Source organism: Talpa europaea, assembly GCF_964194135.1.
Source record: "Talpa europaea genome assembly, chromosome: 4".
Taxonomy (NCBI): Eukaryota; Metazoa; Chordata; class Mammalia; order Eulipotyphla; family Talpidae; genus Talpa; species Talpa europaea.
In genome coordinates, this window is record NC_140070.1 from 60,793,432 (window position 1) to 60,817,870 (window position 24,439).

General features: G+C 38.9%; 1 protein-coding gene across 1 annotated transcript in view; it reads right to left on the reverse strand.

The window, feature by feature from the left end:
• ANKUB1 (ankyrin repeat and ubiquitin domain containing 1) overlaps nt 1-24,439 on the reverse strand; it is a gene marked incomplete at its 5' end in the record, with an annotated part of 49,672 nt that overhangs the window by 18,964 nt on the left and 6,269 nt on the right. Inside the window, 2 exons of the mRNA XM_084232329.1 lie at nt 4,457-4,571; nt 19,523-19,739. Coding sequence (XP_084088455.1) covers nt 4,457-4,571; nt 19,523-19,739 — 332 coding nt within the window. The remainder of the gene's footprint in view (nt 1-4,456; nt 4,572-19,522; nt 19,740-24,439) is intronic.

A 24,439-nucleotide genomic window follows, 5' to 3' on the forward strand; every position in this document is an offset into this window, starting at 1 on the left:
AACAATAATTCTTAAGTTCTGAAATCTGAAGTAATGAATGATGTTTATAGCAATCATTAATCAGTGCTTTCTTAGCAATATCTCAAGAAACATTTTCTTTTATATGTTTCTTCTCTGATGTTTATGTAAAAATTATTAAAGTGTAATCAAAGTGTGCAGTTTTATCAATAGTACAATGTAATTAATTAAATTGTCTTTTAAATTAAGAAACTATAATACCTCCTTATATCTTAATTGAATTTCCAAATAAAATTTTTTTCTTTTTTTTAAAGATTTATCTATATATGCATATAAGAGCTGGGATGTAGTCCAGAGGTGTGGGGAGGGTGAGAGGATTCACTAGAGACAGAGTGGGGAAACTGGTGTATCTACTGAAATACACTGCTGAGGGGAGCAATCGGTGGGACAGGAGAGGTCTGCTGTGCCATGTGGATTAGCTCTTTGGCCAGGGATCGAACACATACTGCAGTGGCTGCAGATAGCTTCATAGTACTGAGACTTAACCACCCCTGGCGCCACCAGGGAGGACCTGAGTTACAGGCAGGCAGGAAGGCAGGCAGGCAGGAAGGAAGGAAGGAAGGAAGGAAGGAAGGAAGGAAGGAAGGAAGGAAGGAAGGAAGGAAGGAAGGAAGGAAGGAAGGAAGGAAAAGAAAAGGAAAGGAAAATCAAATGCTTAGGAAAATATCAAGTTTTGTATTATTGGAAGATATTCAGCACATCTTAGAAATCTGAAAGATTTATTTGCCTTTTCTAAACAGTCCATATTTTCTGGCTTCCCAAAGTCTCTACTGCTGCTCTGATCTAAACTAATAGGGTTCCCCCTCACCAGCACCACTGTGAGTGCTGCAATCTCCTAATTGGTTTCCTCTTCTCTGTGGTCTTTTCTGCACACAGCACTCTGCTATTTTTAGTCCATACATTGGAGGCTATTGCTCATCCTTTGTTCAAAACCTTCCAATAGTGTCTCTTTGAAATTCAAACTCAAGCTTCTCTCCTTGGTCTGCAAAGGGTCTTCATCATCTGAACCCTGTCTCCCTTTTCTCCCCCACTTTCCACTACTCCTTTCTCTTTCATTGTACTGGAGACCTATTGGTTTTCCTACACTCCAGCCAATGCCCTGTAAGGCATAATTTGAGTATTTGGTGAAGGTTGTTCAGAGAAGTAAGAACAATGAGATAAATAAGACAGAGTACTGTCAGGCATTGACTAGGATGTCCCTTGGCAGGGCTATCTGAACCCATTGTAGAAATGGAATCAGGTGAGCTTGGTATCACCCCAAATTTAGTACATAACTAATTCCCCTGTTTGGTTGCATGTTCATCCCACCACAGTTGATGCATATATGGCTTCCTGTGTAATTTTCCTCTATGAGAAAGATGGTTTGCCCAGAATCTGTGGGTCTTTGGCACACTCTGGCACTTACATTACAATTAATTAGAGTCATATGTTAATATACTGGCATGTTGGTTCACACATCCTTTTTAAAAAAATGTATTAGTGCAAATAACTATCTCTTAATTTGATCTTTTTTTCCTTAATTTGGAGAGAAAAACCTCTCCTAGGTGGACTGTGAAAATACCTCTGAGATCTCTGCACAGCTGGGTAACTATCCTTCCCCTGGCAACACTTGGTTTTTGGCTCACATCTTTAATTCAAACATCTACAGTTTGATTTAGGGATCCAATAAACACTTTAGGTTCAACATATTTATAATTGAATTCCTCATCTTCTCCCCCAAGCCTGCTCCTATTCTAGGCTTCTCTTCTAAGAAGAATAGACCTTCCATCCATCCTATTATCAAGTTGGGAGCCTAGATTCCATCCTTGTCAGATCTTTCCTCTCTCTCTTCCCATATGTAGTTTATTACTTAGACCAGTTGGCTTTAGCTTCTAGATATTTCCTTTTAGTCTTTCCTCTTATCTCTGCCTCTGTGTCATAAACTTAGTTCAGCCCCCATTATCTCTACTCCTCTACTCCTTACAAGTTAACCAGAGTCATCACTGTACAACACAATGCAGATCTCATCTTGGCCCTTCCCTGCATTTCAATGTCTTCCCAATGCTTAAAAGATAAATTCCAAATTCCTTTACATTCCCATAGGGCCAACATGAGCTGGTTCCTCTTACCTTTCCAGTCACTGGTCAGTAGGTTCCTCTCATTCTATGGTTTACTCTGTGATAGTTTTTTCAGTTCCTTCAATTTATTTTCTTGCCCACAGGTTTTTACACATGTAGTTCCATCTGTTTGGGAACATCTATTTTCTTTTCCCTACCATTGAGCTCAGTAACAAACCTTTGGGTCTCAACCTCAATTCCCATTCTCAGGATACTTTACTTGATCCTCTTAGTCTAGCTGGTTGTTCATACGGTGCATTCCCTTATCAATTTGCACCCTGCTGATGCCATAACACACTTCACACTGAATAGCAGTAGCAACGACCCCTAACATTTATATCCTGCTTACCAGGTACCTGTAAAAACCATGTACATAGTATGTACTTTTATCATATTTGTCAGGCAGCCCCTTAAGTTCCTTATTACTAGGTCATTTAATCTCTAAAACAGTTCTATGAGATAGATACTATGATCAATCTCATTTTATAGAAAAGAAAAAAGAGGTACAAGATGACTGTGTAACCTGCTCAAATTTATACAACTAAATAGAGAGTGGGGCTTTGAACTCAGGCAGATGGGCACTGAAGCTTGTAATCCCAAACACTTTGCGTTTATGCTTCTCCAGTATTGACTACTTGTTTTCTGTGTTCCCTCTTGGGCAACAAGATCACTAGAAGCAGGGAGCATATCTTAATTATTTCTAAATTCATAGGATTTTGCATAGTACATAGAAAATACTTAGTACTTGTCTGGGGGAGGAATATAAGGACAATTTGATTATACACATTCTCCAAGCTCTTGGATTTTACTTAAAGTTTAAAAGTGGAAATGGTTGAGCCCCTGTGTAGAGTTAAATTGTTGGTGTCAGATACTGGACACCTTTTTTTTTTTTTAAAGATTTATTTATTTATATAAGCACTGGGTATAGTCAGAAGCGCGGGAGGGTGAGAGAATTCACCAGAGCCAGAGCAGAGAACAGAACAGGCAGACTGACAAAATACACTGCTGAAGGGAGCAGCGGGTGTGGCAGGAGAGGTCTGTCGCGCCATGTGGGAACCTCGCTGGTGACTGGGGGTCGAACCGATGCTGCAGAGACTGCGGGCAGCTTCGCAGCCCAGTGCTCAACCGCTGAGCCACCAGGGGAGGCTCCACCTTATTTTTTTTTTAAAGATGTATTTATTTATGATTATAGAACTGGGGTACAAGCCAGAGGTGTGGGAGGTGAGAGGATTCACCAGAGACAGAGCAGGGAACAGAACAGGCAGACAGACAGAAGTACACTTTTGGGCGAGCAGTGGGCGAGACAGGAGAGGTCTGCTGTGCCATGTGGGTAGCTCCCTGGCCAGGGATCGAACTCACGCCACAGAGGTTGCGGACAGCTACACAGCACTGCGCTCAACACCTTGCGCCATCAGGGAGGCCCCATGGACACCCTTTTTTTCACTCTTGCCAGCTCATTGGTCAGACTTCATAATATCAGTTTCCTCATCTTTAAAACAACGTAAAATGCATACACCTCATAAAATAGTTGTAAGTATAAAATGAAATGCTAAATACAACACTGTCTTCCACAAAGTATTCAGTAAATGTGCACTATAAGAATTAATAATGCAATAAAATATTTTTGTGGATCTAGAGCGTGAAATAAGAGTATTATGAGTATCTCAAAATATAAATTAATTTTAAAATTTTGAATTTTGCAAAATTGCAGAACACTTAAAACTGGTGGTGGGTTAGACTTCTGTAAAAATATGATTGAATCACCCACAAGGTGGCACTGTTCTGAAGTACCATTGAATTAAAACCTAAAGGACAGTGTCTTTTTTGCATTTGGGAAACTGCTGGCTGCAGCGAACATTAAAATATCAACCTGATTTTATGAATCTACCCTCCTGAACTGCCTCAGTCATGCATTTTACACTTTACCTATGGCAAAATTATGACTGTCCGTACTACAGACAATTTGAAAATTACACAATTGTTTAGGAAGATGCAGCCTAATTTTTCTAGCCAATCAATTAGCAAGTGTTTTTTATTCTGAGAGCCTTTAAAATACTGTTAAAAGTCTAATATCCAAGCCAAGCTAAGGTCACTCATTTATGTAGTTGGTATTTCCTGAAGAGAGTCTACCTGAATTGCAATCTGTCACCGAAGCCTGTCAGCCCTGGTGACATCCTTGGTGTCTTGCTCCAGCAAATATCTCAATATTTGAGGGTGGGTTAAACATGATAAGTGGGACGAACATGGGGCAGACCCCAGTTCTAGAGTGAACTGCAGACTCAGGAGTCATGGTAGTTGGAAAAATTGCTTAAATTAATCTTGCATTTGCTTTATCTCCATACTTGAGTACTGGTGCTTCATTTGATAAATAGCGTTGGACTCTCAGTTTCTGTCCTAGGAGACAACCCATCAGAAACTCCTTCCATCCATCCCAGACATCCAAGCGAAGTGTTGTTCCTGTTGATCAAGAGAGGAGTTCTAGTTCATTTTAGTTCATCACATTATGGGTCCGGTTTATTACTGTGAATTAGCAATCCTTAAAACTTCTAATGATAACTTTCCACAAACAAAACCAGGAGCTAGATGTAAAATCTCTAGGTGAAAAATAATCATGGAATAAGTAGACAAGGATGTTATTTTTAGCCAAGACTTATTTTGACTGGAAAATTCATTTAACTTCTGCACACTGTTACTTTCTCATCTGCACAGTGATTGCACATAATGCTGAAATATGTTTTTGCAACCACTCCCATCTATCCCATGGGTTCTGAGATTTCTTTGTTTCTCATCCCTTCTATATCTTTTTGTGTGTCTTTTCCCTTCTCTCTAAAAACAGGCTGCCCCTGCTTACTACCAGTTTCTGTCCTATCAGAGAAACTTTGGAAGGCATGCAATATTGGTTTGCTATTATCCAACCTTACATGATACTTTTCATTTTCTGCCTTTACTCCTAACCCATTTTGTCTCTCTACACTTTCTAATTTGAGCTCACGATTCTAATAATAATAATCCATTGAATGTATAGCTAATAGTTATTGAATGCTAACCATATGCTTTGCATTGTTCTAAATTATTACATGAATGGACTCATTTAAAATTCACAACAGTGCCTCCCTGGTGGTGCAAGGGGTTAAGACACAACCTATGAAGCTATCCGCAGCCACTGCAGCATGTGTTCGATCTCCAGCCAGGGAGGTGACCCACATGGTGCAGCAGACCTCTCCTGTCTCATCCACTGCTCCCCTCAGCAGTGTATTTCAGTCAGTCTGCCTGTTCTGCTCCCCACTCTTTCTCTGGTGAATCCTCTCACCCCACCTCACACCTCTGGCATACACCCCAGTTCTTATATGCATAAATAAATAAATAAATAAATAAAATTCACAACAACCTTAGGCAATAGGTTGTATTATTTTCTCCATTGACAGCTAAGGAACAGAGGCACTATAATTAAGCAACTTTCCTAGGATTTACATACCCATTAAGTAGTGGAACCATAAGTTGGACCTGAGCAATCTAACTCCTATGCCCATATTTCTCTCCTTTATATGGTACTTGTCGCCAAACAAGAATCTAATTGGTTCAACTGTGATAGCTGATGTCACTGGATAATCTATGAATAGGTTGCCTTTGAATCAATATGATGGCCTTAGCAGCAGGAATTGGTGTGTGTGTGTGTGTGTGTGTGTGTGTGTGTGTGTGTGTGTGTGAAAGAGAGAGAGAGAGAGAGAGAGAGACTGGGCTTATCCATATATATTATCAGGCACAGACACATAGTAGGTTAATAATAAATATTTTCAGATAAGGAGGAAGCAGGGGAGGGATTGAGTAAGGGAAGAAAGAAGGGAAAAAAGGCCTCATTACCTCTTTTGGGCCATACAAAGCTTCTAAGTTTGCTCATTTTATTGACAGGGATTTACTTACACCAGTAGTCTTAGAGTTACTGAAGATCAAGATCTTAAAAGATCAGCCCAAATATGGGTGAATTGCCTAAGGTTATCCTTCAAATTGGGAGTAGAATTTGGCCTGGAATTTACATCTCTGGGATTCTTTCCAAAGCCCAGAAAGCCTCCTTCTTTCCATTGTCTTTCTCCTGCTTTCTCTTTCACTCCGTAGGTACTCCTATCCCCAAGTGCATGTTCTCTCTGACAATCCCTCCCTTTTTTGATATCTATGTTATAACCTATAATCTTCCTCTGTTACATCTTATTCTGATTTTGGATTTCTTGACCTTGGCCTTGCTTTCTTTTGTTAGCTGATTTCTGTTTGCTTTGTTGTTTATTCACAGAGCCAGATCTTCATTACTGTCCTCATTCCCCTAAATTACTTTGACTGTTACAAGTCTGGCTACAGCTGGAAGATTATCCTGTAGAGACCAAGTAGGGATTCTACAGATAGCCTATAGAAAAGCCTTGATGCCATTTCCCAAAATATGAACCATAATTTATATTAGATTTCTCTCTAGCTTTTCACTGTACTTAAACTTTCTTATAAAATTTGGTTCCTATGTGTAGTACTGGCAACAACTTTAAACACTGTTCCAATTGCTCATTTCTGACCTAAATGAATTGCCATGTTTTCAGCTTATTATGAAAATCATTCACAGATGAGCATTGGAATGTTTTAGTCAGGAGCTGAACCTCAGTCTCCTTAGTGCACAACTGAGGTCACATACCCTCCATCTGAAGAACCAGTCTAGCCCCAAGACCAGGGGATAATCTTAGTTTCAATAGAATGGAATTTATTAAGGTTCCAATCCAGTTACTTGGAAGTTTGGTGGAAAGCTCATGTTCCTGTTTATCTGCTTAGATGTTTTTACTGTCTAGCAGCCCATACCTGTTTTTCCTGACCAAACCCCCACCTTGTGCCGAAAGCATGAGTCCTAGTATCCTGTTCTAGCTTTTGGGTTTTAGAACTGAAGTCCCAACTCTGTTCTCTGAGTCTGGAATTAAAGTTCCTACTCTGAACCCCATTTCTGGGGTTAGATTCTGTTACATCCTGTCAGAGGCTCTGATGTCAAAACTGGTCTAGTTTCCAACCTCTATACCATTCATTTATTCACTACACTCATCTACCAGGCCTCCTGCTAAATCCCCGAGGCTTACCTTCTGGCGTCCTCTATCTCAATTTCCAGTTGACAAGATTGATCCAGGGCTCCCACCAGGAAGACTTGTTTAACCCTCTGCTATATGTTTATTTTTTTAAAAGTTGCCTCTTCAATTTTTTTTTAAGATTTATTTACTTATATAAGCACTGAGGTATAGGCCAGAGGTGCGTGAGGGTGAGAGAATTCACCAGAGACAGAGCAGGGAGCAGAACAGGCAGAAGGACCAAAGTACACTGCTGAGGGGAGCAGTGGGCGAGACAGGAGAGGTCTGCCTCACCATGTGGGAACCTCCCTGGTCAGCCAGGAATTGAACCGGCTCTACAGAAGCTGAGACAGCTTCACAGCGCTACGCTCAACCCACTGCGCCACAAGGGAGGCTCCTGTTATGTGTTTTCACGTTGGTTCCTCCTGGTCAATCTGTCCTTCCCTAGATGGTAGCTTACCCTCGGATTTTCAACTCTTCCTAGGTCAGCCTATCCACTGCTGGTAAGTTCTGATTACCAGAGAAGATACATGATTTTGTAGGAGCTTGTATTATTGTGTGCCTCAACTATTCTGTGTCTTTGCCTTGATTATTCTTTGCTTTGACTATTCTGTACATTTCAGTGTGCAGAAACGGGAAAGTTGATAAGGAAACTGTAAGGGCAAAAGTCCTGGTATGAGGATCTCTACATGCTGTAAAGAGCATGTGCAAAAACAGTAGGTGTTATGGCTAGAGTAGCATAAACACTGAGATTTTCCTTGACTTTCTCCTTATTTCTCAACCTTGGCTGGGGCCAGCTAGTTACACATCCCCCATACACTTGTTCATTCCCCTGTTTGCATGGTTGCTTCTTTGATCTTTTTATTTTCTGTCTTATTCAAAATAAAAACAAGACTTCCCTTTGGGCTGGGCTACACTTTCTTGGTGAAGTCTTTCTAGGCTTCTCATTGTTCTGGACATGGACTCTGATGACCCATTTTCATCCCACTACCACACGTTGTAACGAGTCACAATTTAAATCCTCATCACTGTTAGGGTACTTCCATCAAGCCCTGTATTTTATTCTGCCTTAATTACCTAACAGGAAACAAATATTATAGATTTTAAATCTGTCCATTTCAGTTCCTTGCTATGAACCAGATCTAATTTCTCATAGATCCAAGAATAACAATGGAGAGTTTTTCTCCTATGAGTTTTTGAATATCCAGAGTTTCTAAGCAAGTTAACTAGCAGCATTTATTGGATAATCCTTACATTATTGTTGCTCTTTGATGCCTTCTTTGTCATATATTAAATTCTTTATATGCTTAGAAACTTTGCTAAAAAATAGAAATTTACTTGAAAAATGCTATGTTGCTCCAGAAAATACAACTGAAAGTTGAAATGAAATAAAAGCAGAAGCCCGGGAGGGTGAGAGAATTCACCAGAGCCAGAGCGGGGAGCAGAACAGGCAGAAGGACCGAAGTACACTGCTGAGGGGAGCAGCGGGTAGCAGGAGACGTCTGTGCGCCATATGCGACCCTTCTCCGGTGGCCGAGGAGCAGCCGGGGATCGAACTGGTGCTGCAGAGGCTGCGGCCAGCTTCGCAACCCAGCACTCAATGCTGCGCCACCGGGTAGGCCCAACATGAGCTTTTTAATCCTGTTCTTAATTTTTGATTATTTTTAAAAAGAGAACCTCCAAAATTGTACATATTTACAAAATGTGGTTCCTCTTGCTTACTACTTTACAAACCCATCTACCATAACTAAACCACACAGAGTGCAGGTGCAAGCAAGAGTGTATACTCTGGTGAGTTTTCTCCACCCTCCCCTTCCTGTCCCTGTATCCTATGTTTCCCATCCATAGACTGGAGTCAATACTTATCTAACTGACTTGGACTTTTTCTTGATGAATTGTGGAAACCATTTATCTGGTTTGGGTTTCACTAAGGGGAAGCAAGATGAAACATTAATCAGAACTTAAAGTGTTCCAATAAAAGTAGGTATCAGTATAGGCATGATGAGTGGCAGTTAAGTTGTTGTAAAGAATCCAGTCCTGATTCTATAATTACTATTTATTAGTAGTATCATCTTGAGAAGGTCACTTAATTCTCTTTCTTATTTATGAAAGGAAATAGATTGGCACAAAAGGTCTCTATGAGCCTAAGAGCTGGTACAGGGACTCTGGAGCTAAGCCAGATATTAGGTCTGAGCTGACAGGACCCTGCTCCTGAAACAATTTCTCAGTTGTGATGTGTTGGGTCTGGCATGAATACATGCCATGAGGCATTTCAGAATAAAGTACCAAAGACATCATCCCCTAAAAGAATGGCATTCACACACTCATTTAGGCACACTTGTTCCAGAAAGGGTGTTATTTTAAAAACTTACATGGAATGCAGACAAAATAATGAGCAGATATGCATGTAGCTAAGCAGGAGGATATCAAAAGCTAAAAAGCTAAGATAGAGACTTAAGAGCTAGAAGTGGGGAATCCTGTAAACCGCCCCCCCCACACACACACAAAGCCAGCACACCCTACCAACAGAAAGGAGAAAAAAAAAAACCCAACAACAAGAACAAATTACAGACCAAGCGGGACAGTGAGTGGAAAGGAACTACTGCAAGCACCGCACCCTGTGAATGGGAACTGTGGAGAACCATGCATGTATTGCCACGGAGATGAGTGAATGGCTCTAGCTGCCATTAGAAGAAGATAAGGACTCCATGGAGATACCTGCAAATAACCCACGGCCAACCCGTAAGCTTGTGTGGAAAAGCATGCATGCTCGAAAAGCATATGCTCCCCAGGTCCCCACGTCCACAACCTAGGTTCCTGGGGCGATGCTCGGGAACCCTCATTGAGGTGAATGACCCTCACTGAGAAATCAAAAACCAGCCCCTGGGGCACGGGAGTGGGGTGCAAAAGTTGCCATTTCTGTGGACACTGAACTGGGTTACTGCCCACGTCCTGGATCTGAGGGCTTTTGGAACTGAGAACCTGGGCATGAAATTCGGGGTCTGGGATCACCACAATGGCGGGACAGAACAGACACAGATCCCCCATGCCATTGAGGCACTCCATGCCACCCCCACTCTAGTTTGTGGAGACCCAGCGGGGAAAAAATGCAAGTCTGGAAGGATACTAGGAAAGATCTCTGGTGCTGTCTAGTGACCAGAACAAAATAACCAACTTCCTGATAGTTGGAATCCTGGGATCCCAAAACCACCCTCAGGCTCTGAGATGGGGTGGTCCATGCAAATGGGGGTAAGAAGGGAAACAAGGCATGGAGCAACACCCCATTCTAGAACTGAGAGCCAGGTGCAGGATCTGGGGTGTGGGACACGCCATAACAGTGGGCACTGCACAGGGTGAGACCCAGCATTTTGGATCTGATAACCCTGGAACTGAGACCTAGAGCACAGAATTCAGGGCATGAGACTTATATAGCTGTGGGCACAGAACCTGGTGAACATGGGGCAGTCAAAGCACCCAGCTTGAACAAGAGCCCCTGTGTTGAGGTGCTCCCCTTACCTCCTCCATTTCTCAGAGAACCACTGGGAAAAGCACAGGTCAGCAAGTACAGGCTCTGGCACACCTAGTGACCAAAACAAAATCACCAACTAGCTGATTCCCTGTTGGAGGTGAGTAAATACAGAGGGAGGGAATTTTAAGGGACAGTGCCCAGCAGCACAGCATCAACACCCTGGTGGAGTTTTGGCATACATGATGGACTCAGTAAGGTAAACAGTTTCTGACACCCCTGAAGAAGCACCCCAAAGAGATGCCCAATACACCAGTGGCACAACGTCCCAACACATTGAACTAATTAGAAAGCAAACAACAGGGAGAAGGAAAAATATAAATAACCAAGTAAAGCCCACAGGAGGAGGACACACCACAAAAAGAAAAACAGTCACCAGAGCTAAACAATGACATGGAAGAACTTCTCGACCTGTCAAACAGAGAATTAATGACCATCATGACTAAAAAGCAGAAAGAAAATGAAAAGGAAAAAAATGATTTGAGACAAACAATCACTGAACTGAAGAATGAAATTGAGACCTCAAGAAAGGAAAGAAAAGAAATGCAGGAGATTAAAAGATTACTAGAGGAGATAAAGAAGTCTGGGAAAAGCAACGAAAACAGAATCAATGAAATGAAAGATGGGATCAGTACTCTCGAATATACAGAAATAAAAAGAGCCAAAAGAAAAAAGGAGAAAGAAGTGTAAAAGAAGAAGTATGCGGACATTCTTCAACAATCTCAGACTCCATGAAGAGAGGAAATGTAAGAGTTATAGGCATTCCAGAAGGCGAGGAGAGAGACAAAGGAACTGAGAAACTATTCAAGGAGATAATTGAAGAAAGCTTCCCAAGCAAGAAAAAGGAAACAAATAAAGACATACAAGAAGCAAGAAGAACACCCAATTACCACAATGAAAAGAAAACTACAGCAAGACACATAACAATAAACCTTGCAAGAGTCCAAGACAAGGAAAAAATAATGAAACTGGCAAGGGGGAAGAAACAGATAACTTATAAGGGAAAACCAATCAGGTTAACTTCAGACTTCTCCAGAGAAACCCCACAGGCAAAAAGAGAATGGAGTAACATATTCAACAAACTTTAACACAGCAAATCCTGACCAAGCATACTTTACCCTGCAAAGCTCCCCTTCTTCTATGAAGAAAATATATGGACTTCTCAGACAAAAAGAAACTCCAGAAATTCATTATAGCTAAATCCCCACTCCAAAATATTCTACAAGAAGCCCTAAAACCAAAACCAACAGAGAAATGAACAAGAAGAACAGAGTAAAGTAAGGAATAAAATCACAAAAAAGACAAACAAAATGGCAAATACAGATGTCAACATATCAATATTAACTCTAAATATAAATGGATTAAACTCATCAATAAAAAGACACAGAGTAGCAGGCTGGATGTAAAAAAAAAAAAATCCAACCTTCTGCTGTCTTGGAAACACATTTAACCACAAAATATAAACATAGATTGAAAGTAAAAGGTTGGAAAACAATCCTACAAGCAAAGGCACGAAAAAGAAGGCAGAAACAGCTATACTTTTATCAGATGAAATAGACTTCAAATTAAAAAAAGGTAAAAAGAGACAAAGACGGACACTACATTATGATCAAGGGGACAATACAGGAGGAAGAAATAACACTCATAAACATATACTCACTGAATAAAGGAGCACCGAAACATATCAGACAATTATTATCAACTCTGAAAACAGATATTAAAGAAAATACATATATAGTGGGAGACTTCAACAACCCACTCTCACCAATGGACAGATCAATGAGACAAAAAATGAACAAAGACACTAGAGCCCTTAATATATACATATAACTCATGGACTTAACAAACATCTATAGGACATTGCATCCCCAAAGATCTGAGTACACATTTTTCTCAAGCACGCATGGATCATTCTCCAGAATTGATCACATACTGGGTCACAAGACAAACATCAGCAGATACATGAGGATCAAAATCATTCCATCTATCTTCTGCAATCATAAAGGCATCAAACTAGAAATAGATCATGAAAAGAAAACAAGGAACCCTCCCACTTCATGGAGATTGAAATCCACACTAGTAGAAGACCACTGGATTAATGAGGAGATCAAAGAAGAAATTAAAAAATACTTGAGTCAAACTACAAGGAGGACACCACTTTCCAGAATGTATGGGATGCAGCAAAAGCAGTAATAAGAGGCAAGTATATAGCAAAAAGGCTCACATCAAGAAACAAGAAAGAGCTCAAAGAAACAACCTAATCTCATATCTCAAAGAGCTAGAAAAAGGACAACAAAAAAACCCCTAAAGCCAGTAGAAGAAAGGAAATAATAAAAATCAAAGCAGAAATAAATGAAATGGAAATTTAAAAAACAATCCAAAAGATCAATGAAACCAAAAATTGGTTCTTTGAAAAAATAAACAAAACCTCTAGCCAGGCTCACAAAGAAAAAATGGGAGAAAACACATACAAATAGGATTATAAATGAAAGAGGAGAAATCACAGCAGACTCAATAGAAATCAAAAGAATAAACAGAGATTACTATGAACACTTATATGCAAACAAATTCAACAATCTAGAAGAGATGAACAAATTCCTAGAATGATATAATCATCCAAAGCTGAACAAAGAAGAAATAGAACAACTAAACAGACCAATTACAAGTAGAGAAATTGAGAGAGTAATCAAAGCACTCTCCAAAAACAAAAGCCCAGGTCCAGACGGCTTCACAAATGAATTCTACCAAATGTTCAGCAGTGAATTAGTGCCTATCCTATATAAACTCTTTCTAAAAATTGAAAAAGAAGGAATACTACCCAATACATTCTATGAAGCCAACATTACCCTAATAACAAAACCAAACAAAGACAGCACGAAAAAAAATTACAGGCCAATCTCACTAATGAACACTGATGCAAAAATCCTCAACAAAATCCTTGCCAACAGAATCCAACAATGCATCAAAGAGATAATACACCACGATCAAGTGGGATTCATTCCAGGGGCACAAGGAGGTCAACATAGGAAAATCGATCAGTGTAATCCAACACATCAACAAAACGAAAACTAAAAACCATATGATCATATCAATAGATGCTGAGAAAGCATTTGACAAAGTCCAACATCCATTTATGATGAAGGCCTTTGATTCTCGGGATAGAAGGAACATACTTTAACATGATAAAAGCCATATACGACAAACCCACTGCCAATATTATTTTCAATGTCAAAAAGCTGAAGGCCTTTCTTTTAGGATCAGGAACAAGACAAGGATGTCCTCTCTCACCACTGCTCTTCAATATAATACTGGAGGTCCTAGCCAGGGCAATAAGACAAGAGAAAGACATACAAGGAATCCAAATAGGGAAAGAAGAAGTAAAACTATCACTATTTGCAGACAATATGATAATATACATAGAGAACCCTAAAAGTTCCACAGAAAAACTACTTGAAATAATCAACCAGTTCAGTAAAGTAGCAGGATACAAAATAAACACACAAAAATCAGTAGCCTCCCTATACACAATCAAACTGAAGAAGAAGAAATCAAGAAAACCATCTCTTTTATAATTGAAAAAAAAAATCAAATACTTGGGTATAAACCTAACAAAAGAGGTGAAGGACTTATACAAAGAAAATTATAAAACACTGCTTATTAAAAAATAGAAGAAGCCACAAAGAAATGGAAAAAAATCCCCTGCTCATGGATTGGAAGAATTTAATGGCCATCCTCCCAAAAGCAAATAAATGGCCATCCTCCCAAAAGCAAAATACAGATTCAATGCTATTCCAATAAGAATCTCAATGACATTCTTCAAAGAAATAGAACAAATACTAATGAAATTCATATGGAACCACAAAAAATCATACATAGCCAAAGCCCTACTGATGAAAACAAAAGAGAAAGGAGGCATCACACTTCCAAACTTCAAGCTATACTACAAAGCCATAATAATTAAAACAGTTGGTGCTGGAACAGAAACAGACACATAAATCAATGGAACCAAATAGAGAGCCCAGAAATAAAGCCAAACTTATATGGACAACAGATCTTTGACAAAGGAGCAAAGAACATGGCCAGTTTGTTCAATAAATGGTGCTGGGAAAACTGGACCATCACATGCAAAAAAGTGAAACTAGGCCACTACCTCTTACCATGCACAAAAGTCAACTCAAAATGTGTAGGAGAACTGGACATAAGACTTGAAACCATAAAATATATAGAAGAAAATATAAGTAAAACAACATAAGACATATATTGCAATACCATCTTTAAAGACTGGTCACCCAAAGCAAAGATAGTCAACGAAAAGATAAACACCTGGGATTACATCAAACTGAAAAGCTTCTGCACAGCAAAAGAGACATTAACCAAAACGGAAACACCCCACTGATTGGGAAAAAATCTTTGCACTCCATTCAACTGATAAGGGACTGATCACAAACATACACAAAGAACTTACATGACTCAACAAAAACAAAATAAACAATCCAGTCAAGAAATGGGCAGAAGAATGTAAAAGACATTTCTCCAAAGAGGGAATGCAAATGGCCAACAGACATATGAAAAAATGCTCAACATCCCTTATAATCAGGGAAATGCAAATCAAAACCACATTGAGACATCATCTTACACCAGTAAGAATGGCACATATCAAAAAAACAAGAAGCAACAAATGTTGGTGAGGATGTGGTGAAAAAGGAACTCTCCTACATTGCTAGTGGGAGTGCACACTTGTCCAACCACTACAGAAAGCTTCGTGGAGTTTCCTCAGTCTAGTAAAAATGGAGCTACCACATGACCTGTCTATTCTACTCCTAGGGATTTCCCCAAAGGACACAAAAACATTGACTCAAAAGACCACCTGCAACCCTATGTCTATGTAGCACTATTTACAATGGGTAAAACCTGGAAACAACCCAAATACCCAAAAATAGATGACTGTATCAAGAAGATGTGTTATATATACGCAATGAAATACTATTCAGCAATCAAAAATATAAACTTATGCCATTCACAGCAACATCGATGGAGCTAGAAGGAATTATGCTCAGTGAAATAAGCCAGAAGGAAAAAGAAAAATATCAGATGGTTTCACTTATAGCAGGAATATAGGGGAACCAAATAAGACATCAGTGTAAAAAAAAATAGTAACAGTACAAAACACAACAAAGCAAAAATGGACAATTATAAACCAGAGACATACTTCAGGGGAGGAGGAGAGAGAAGGATCAGAGGGAGGGAGGCAGGGAGCACAGGGAACTGAGGTGATGGGTGCATTGGTGAAGGAAACTCTATGGGGACTATACCTGAGGGGGTTGGGAGAAGCAAATATCATTTAAAAATGAATAACGAATGTAAAAAATTTTTAAAATTTCATTAAAAAAAAGAGCTAGAAGTGGAGCTAAAATGAACATCAGTCTCATATACATTGATTCAAGAAAAGGTTCATACATTGAACCTATGTATATACACACATTTGCCCTCTAAGTCTCAAGTCACAAAAGCATAAATAACTAGGGGATGTGTAGCTTTGATAAATTCTGATAAGTTAATTGTTAAAATTCTACCACCAAAAAAGTTGTTTCCCCTTATTATTTATCTCCTTAATGTCTTCAATCTTTCTATCTCCACCTACTTTATTAAGCCTGCTCTCTTAGATCTCACCAATGACTTCCAAGCCAAATCAAAAAATCTTTCTCAGACATGATCTTTGACCTTTTGCCAACATCCTGGAAACAGTCTCTTCATCATCTGTGATAATGTACAGTCCCAGTTCTGATTTTAATAGTTTTCTAGTTCTCATTTTCTTTTTCCTACTCATTTTCTCTTGTCCACTTGCCCTGATTTCAGTGTGTCCTGAGTGCTGACCCTTAGCCCTGGATTCATCTTTCTCTACATTTTCTCTCTAGGGAAGGCACTAACCTTCTACTCCATGGACAGGGCACCTATAGAATATCTGCTGATACTGAATATCATACTCAAACCCTCTCTCCATTTTTATCACAGAGGAGAATTGGAAGACCTCAGTTATACTCATAGCTTTGCCACTAACTAGCTAATTACTTTTAGGAGAGAAACGCTTTTTAGTTTCCTTATATTTAAAGCTTACACCCAGGCATTAGTTCCTTTCCCCAGTTTCACTAACTACTTTCCTAGTGAAAGAAACTTGGTGCTTCTCTCTTCTTAAGTGTGATCCAGCATGACATTTTGTCTCTTCTTCCTTGGTTTCTCAGATTTGTCTCTTCCATTGTGGTGGAATTAGTTAACACTGGGATTATTTAAAGTGCCAATTAATGGACCATCTGCTTTTAGTCTTTCCTTGCTCCTTTCTATATCTCATGCTGCTTGCTACCAGATTAAACTTCTGTTAAGGCACTCTGATTCCTGGATGTGCAAGACTGTGCTCTGTCCCCTCCCCACTAAAACCATCTTTGATCTGACCTCAGGAGTTTTTCTCATTGACCAAAGCAAGTCTCCTCCATTCTTCAGAAGAATACCCTTATTTTCTACCCTCCCTGGATTAAGCCCATGTTCAAGAATTTGTGTCTCATGTTTTTCTCCAAGCCTGAAAGACTGAAATGTCTTCCCTTCTACCTCTCAGATGATCTACATTCTTGCATCTGTGTGCTCAAGTTCCACAATACTGAGAATGCCTTCCCTTGAACCCTCCCGTCTACATTGAGCTGGCTTATTAGATTATGACTGGGTATACATGCATACCTTATTTCTACCTCTTCACTATAAATACCTGGAGTCTAGATACTTTTATATATTTCTAGATCAGCTAGTATGTGCAGTGACTAATTGAGGTACTTATATATGTTTTTTGTCAATCTGAACTTGTCTACTTCTCTAAAGCCTTCTAATATTATGCTGCCTTTGAAAAGGGATCAAGGTTCAACTCTTGACAGCAAGCACAAGAGATGGCTCAGTGACTGAAAGGGGAGAGGCTGATCAAGGATTCTTTTATCTTATACTTAAAAAGGTGTGCTGGATACTTAAGGAATGTTATGGCTGCAAAGGCTAAGGCATGAAGCAAACTCTTCCTTCTTTCCCTTTAAGGCCCTATGTCCTTGCTTCTCCTTCCATATCCTTTGTTCTCAGGAGGCCAAAACAGTCTCTCCTGGTCATGTTCACACCTCTAACCTTACATCTGAAGACCTCATTCATAGAGGGTCATTTTAAGGAGTGGATATACTGTCCCTGAGCTATACTGAGCAAGTCATTTAACTTTTCCGAACCTGTTTGCTTTCTTTAAATATATAAAAATTTGGGGGCCTCCTTGGTGGTGCAAGGGGTTAAGCACTGCACTATGAAGCAATCCAAAGCCTCTGCAGCACAATTTCAATTCCTGGCTTGCCAGGGAGCTGCCCACATGGCGAAGCAGACCTTTCCTGTCCCGCCCACTGCTTCCCTCAGCAGTGTATTTCAGTTAGTCTGCTTGTTCTGTTCCCCACTCTGTCTCTGGTGAATCCTCTCACCCCTCACATCTCTGGCCTGTGCCCCACCTCTTGTATGCATAAATAAATAAATAAATCTTAAAATATATATATATATATATATATATATATGAAAATTTGTGATTTGGGCCAAGCTATTTCTAAATTCTCTTCTAGCTCTAAAATGTCACATCATGATCTAAGTATCATAGGCCTGAAGAACAATTGCCCTAGTTTTCTCATTTATCCTTTGATATTTCACTAAATATTTGATTATAAATTGCTTGGGAGTAAAGGTCACTTGAATGCCCTTCTTTATATGAGTTTCCACTGTGTTCTGGACAGAGCTGATGCCCTAGCCAGCACGCAAAGCAGGTCTGTGCTTCACAAGGAGGTACTCTGGGGAGACCTGTGAACATCGCTTCCTATTATAAAAATAGGGAATGTAATTGATGTCAACGTTTTGAGAGCCTCACTAAAAACTAATATGAAGGAATAAGCAAACAAAATAGTCAAGAGTAATAACAATAAATAAAAAATTAGCATTTATAAAAAGCAAAACTTCTTAGCTTAAGGACTTCTACAAGGTCCTGTGTTAATGTATGAATAACTCAAATTCCATTGTAAGGAATGTTACAGTACAGTGACAATGGCACTTAAGGATGTGCTAATTGTCAGCAGGGAGTCATTTAGCTCAAGCAGGAATTTTTATAAATTTCAGACCATTTTCCAATAGGGTTGAAAGAAATCTGACAGTCCTTTGAGTTTGTCTTAGTGGTGAATGGTTATAATAGACTTAACCTAGAAGTACAGAATTTAAAGGGATGTGATAATCTGTCCATCACAGATGAATGTCAGCTCACTGAGGCAATTGTTCTGTCTGTACATTATTACATTATTGACTTAAACTGTTCAAAAGATTGTTTAATGTTGCTGACACTATTTTAAAATGATATCGCATAAGGCAAGGTTTGGAACAGTGTGTATCATGCTACCATTTGCATTAAAAAGACGAAAAACGATGTCTTTGAACTTGCTTTTATATAATACTCGAAATATGTCAATATTGACATATTTTAAGAGAGAAAAAGAAGCTGTTCTGAGTCTTGCTCTTCCATCCTGATGATATTAACAAATCCACTAGCTTTGAGCTAAGAGAACAAGACATGGCAGGGCTATGAGACCTTTCTTATTCTATAGACCTGACACTGGAGATAGGTATTGGTGATTTACATCCAGACACACTTATATAGGTTTTCGTTTAGTGACAACTGCTTCATTTATTGTGAATCTGGTATCAAAGGACCCTAGTGCTGGTTAGTAGCTGGTATCAAATGTATCAAGCAGTACCGATATTGGTCTGGTAGTTCCTGAGGGTGTTGCAGTCATACATTTCCAGTCCCTTTGGGGTCCGGAGACAGAAGACACTCACGGGGAAGCCACATCTCAAAGTCAGCAGTGTTCTCAAATCAGACACTTTTTTATCAAGGAGGGACATGCTCTCCATTATGGGCATTGTCTCTTTAGTCACAGCATTGAACACGTAGAGAATTGGCTTATCTTCCTCCTAAGGGAAGACACAAGGAGAGAACACAGGTACAAGCACACCTGGAGGCTGGCATGAGGGATAAACATTTTGGAGGGTAGCTCTGAGTGCTTCTAAATTTCATAACATGAGTGCGAAGGATGAAAACAAAGGCTAGTTACCTTCCCTGGTCTGATCTGAGTCTTGTTTCTCTGTTCTGAGGGCATTAACAAGTCACCCTGCTTTGAGAGAACTGCCAGACTGGGCAGAGCTTTGTAACCTTCTTGGTCCACCCATTCAGATACCAAGAGGAGAGTAGAGAATTTATATCTACATTATGTTAGGTTAGAAATGACTCTTCCATTATGCTGCATTTGAAGTTGAAAATGCTGCAGATTCTAAATGTTCAGTTAAAAGATGTCCTTTCAGAGTGGTTATCTCTGGGTGGTAGAACTCAGTTCAGGCTGAGGGCGTTCTATTCAGCATTTTATGTTCCTCACTGTATGGCTTGATTTTAAAAATTTATTTATTTTTACTATTTTAAAAGGGTAGTATAAATTGTAAGTAAAACAAGTTTCCTTTGTTCCTTTTATTTTGCATTCTACCTAGCAAAGCAAGTGCAACAGACATCTGAAGTAAAGTTAAGATGGAAAGTCTGGAGAAAACAGTCTTCCCTTCACACTTAAAACTGAAAACACAGTAGAATGGAAAAAATGGGAAGAGGGTGAGGAACAAAAGATTATTCACATTTTCGTTTTTCTAACAAACAAACAAACAAAAAAAAGAAACTGACTTGACTTCCTCTTTAGTGGATTCAGGACAATAACATTTTTCTTCAATGCTCGGTAGCTGGTTTGGCCCTGTGAGTGACTGGGTGACGAACTGCTTAGAGAAGGGGGGAAAAGATACCAATAAACCCTCCATGACAAGAGGAAGTGGGCACCAGACCACCTAAGGGGGTTCCCAGCCAGTGTCCACTCTCCCACCCTGGTCCAAATATGGTTTTGATTTCTGCAGGGGCCCCTCCCTGCCTCAGACTTATAACACTGTAAAGTCATTCCCCTGCTCCCAGAAACTATACACTGCCATGGCATAATCAACATGCAGATCTAGCTGAAAGACCCTTGAAAGAATGATCTTGAAAGATATGGGTACCTGGTTCTCTCCAAAGCCCCTCTCTCTGAAGCAAATCACCAGGGGTATGTTCCAGACTCTTGCTGGATTAAAAAGCCAGTCCAGGAAGCTGAGCCACTCACTGAGACAAAAGTGATTAGGACATTTTTTTCCCCCAATAGTTTCTCAAAAACTCACTCAATAAAAACTGAAAAGGTATTGGATTTAGCTTTACCCTTTCATAATGCTCATAGTTTCCTATGGCTCTATTAATGCAAGCATCAGTCTAACTTAGTTCATGTGATATTTATGGGCAAAACAAAATACCTGTACAAACTGAATAAAAAGATGATGAAGAAGGGAGAAAAATTATGTTTTATATTTTATGTAGTAGCTGTTCTTTATTTCCTTAGCTTTTGGTAGGAATGCTAATTTATATTTCAAAATAAGAGCACAGGGGCCTCCCTGGTGGCACAAGGGGTTAAGATGTAACCTGTGAAGCTGTCCGCAGCCTCTGAAGCACAAGATCCATCCCTGCCTGGCCAGGGAGCAATCCTCATGGTGCAGCAGACCTCTCCTTACTTGCCCACTGCTCCCCTCAGCAGTGCATTCAGTCAATTGGCCTGTTCTGTTCCCCGCTCTGTCTCTGGTGAATCCTCTCACACCCCTACACCTCTGGACTGTCCCCCAGCTCTTGTATGCATAAATAAATAAATAAATAAATCTTTAAAAAAGTAAAATAAAATAAGAGCATAAATGCAAACCAAATAGCAAAGACCCAAGCTACTCTAAAGAACTAACTAGCTACTAAATTATATTAGAGACATCAACTACAATGGAACATCTCAAAATAGGAATAAATATATTTTCACATAAATAGATAAGTACCTATAGCCTACATACACAAATAGCTCTGGAACAAGTGATAACAAGAGAAATTGCAAAGTATTTATGGTTTTACATGAAAAATCAAAAATGCAAGAAATAAAATATGAATTATTAATGAAGCTATGTTTTTAAGTCTCAAGAAAATTAGTACCTACAGCTGTTCTGTTGTTCTTTCTTTTTCTTTTTTTTTTTTTTAGCACACAGAAACTTCTCAGGACCATTTAATACATTATGTATCAGGAACAAAGATAAGAATTTATTGTATTATTTCAACTCTATATGTACACCATTTTATAAACCTTGTTTCTATTGGAAAACCTGTTGAGTTCTAATGAAGAACACCATTTGGAGACATTTTTACATATTGGTTGCTAACTTACCTTAAAAGCAATTCATCTCTCTATCTATATAATGGGCCTCCCCAAATATTCTGAATCAGGAAATGTTGGTAGTTTTATAACCATTAAAAATAATAACAAACACAAATCATTTCCTTAAATACATAAAATTAAAACTAGGTTTTTCCTTTTTCAAACAGACCAAGACACCACGGTAGGAAGTAAATACAGTGTCTTTATTGTCAAAAGTAAATGTAAACTCACCATAAATACATACATGTACATTAACAGTAAAATATGACACGTTAAAGAGAAATAGACTAAAAGAAAACAGTTAATGCAGGCTTTGAACACTGCTGTGCCTTGTTTTCCAAGTTCTGCTTTTCAGAAATTTTAGAATTTTGTTATTTTTAGAATTGCTGCACCAAAGAAACAGAAACTTGTTCCAACTATTGCAGAGTAGGGAAAAAAAGGGGGAAATAATGCTTGTTTTTTGTTGAATTGAACAAATTCAAGTTAAGATGTTTTGATAAATTTCTTAACCACATAAACTTTCCCTATAGTATGATAGTGCTAGAGATGTTAAACAGAGTCTAGGACCCTGAATTGAAACCAACAACTTTCTCCACCAAATTCTTTTTTTTTTACTTTTTTTATTTATATATATTTTTTAAACCATTTTTCATTTTTGCACAATGTATGCATTTTCATCTTGGTTATAGTCCTGTACAATTCCCAACCCCCTTGTTTTGATCCTACTCCCTTCTCCCCCCCGTCCCCGCTACCCCCCGTAGTGTGTCTCTGGTTTATAGTTGCTTGCTGATTTTGATTTTTACTTTATTATAATTAGTCTTTTTCCTGGTCCCTTATTTAGGTTTTCTCAATTCCTGTTATGAGTGAGACCATCTGGTATTTTTCTTTTTCTTTCTGGCTTATTTCACTGAGCATGATCCCTTCCAGCTCCATTCATGTTGCTGCAAATGGCATGAGTTTATCTTTTTTGATTGCTGAATAGTATTCCATTGTGTATATGTGCCACACCTTGATCCAGTCATCTATTTTTGGGCATTTGGGTTGTTTCCATAGCTTACCTATTGTAAATGGTGTTGCAATAAACATAGAGGTACAGTTACCCTTTTGAATTAATGTTTCTGTGTCCTTTGGGTAAATACTTAGGCGTGGAATTGCTGGATCATATGGAAGCTCTATCTTTAGCAGACTGAGGAAACTCCACACATCTCTCCATAGCGGTTGGACCAGTTTGCACTCCCACCAGCAGTGCAGGAGATTTCCTTTTTCTCCATATCCTCGCCAACATTTGTTGTTACTAGTTCTTTTTAATATGTGCCCATCTCATTGGTGTAAGATGGTATCATTGTAGTTTTGATTTGCATTTCCCTGATCACAAATGATGTTGAACATTTTTTCATATGCCTGTTGGCCATTTGCATTTCCTCCCTGGAGAAGTTTCTTTTTAGCTCTTCTGCCCATTTTTTGACTGGGTAATTTACTTTGTTTTTGTTGAGTCTCATCAGCTCTTTGTAGATTTTTGTGATCAGTCCTTTATAATTGGTGTTGTGTGCAAAAATTTTCTCCCAGTCGTTGGGGTGTCTCTTTGTTTTGGTTATTGTCTCTTTTGCTGTGCAGAAGCTCTTTAATTTGATGTAGTCCCAGCTGTTTATCTTTTTCTTCACTCTTACTGCTTTGGGTGATGTATTTTTAAAGATATTATTGAGATGTATGTCATATAGTTATATGCCTATATTTCCTTCTATATATTTTATGATTTAAGGTCTTATGTCTAGTTCTTTAATCCATTTTGAGTTGGTTTTTGTGCATGGTGTGAGCTAGTAGCCAAGCTTCACTCCTTTGCATGTAGTGACCCAGTTTTCCCAGCACCATTTGTTGAACAAACTTTCTTTGCTTCATTGCATATTCTTTGCTCCTTTGTCAAAGATTAGTTGACTGTAAATTTGTGGGTTTATTTCTGGATTTTCTATTCGGTTCCATTGGTCTGTCTCCACCAAATTCTTTACATACTATTCTTTATGACTCAGCAAAGATAACCACTTAAAATGTATTTTCATTTGTGAATCATACATTTTTAAAAGGCATGTTTATATATGTTCTTGTATATAAAAATGTATTTACAATGTGAATTCATAATATTCACATACTATGAATTTGGATTTTATACATTAACAGTGTCTTTCCAAAGCTAAAATGTATATCATTTTGAATCAGTTTTAGACTATTAATGTACAAATTTACCCAACTTGTGTGAGACACATCTAGTCGATTAACCCAATCTCTCATCATAAAACATTTCCTGAATGTCAGAAAAGATTAACTAAGTTTTAACATCAGCTCTTGATTGGTGGAGGTGGTATAATCATATTGTAA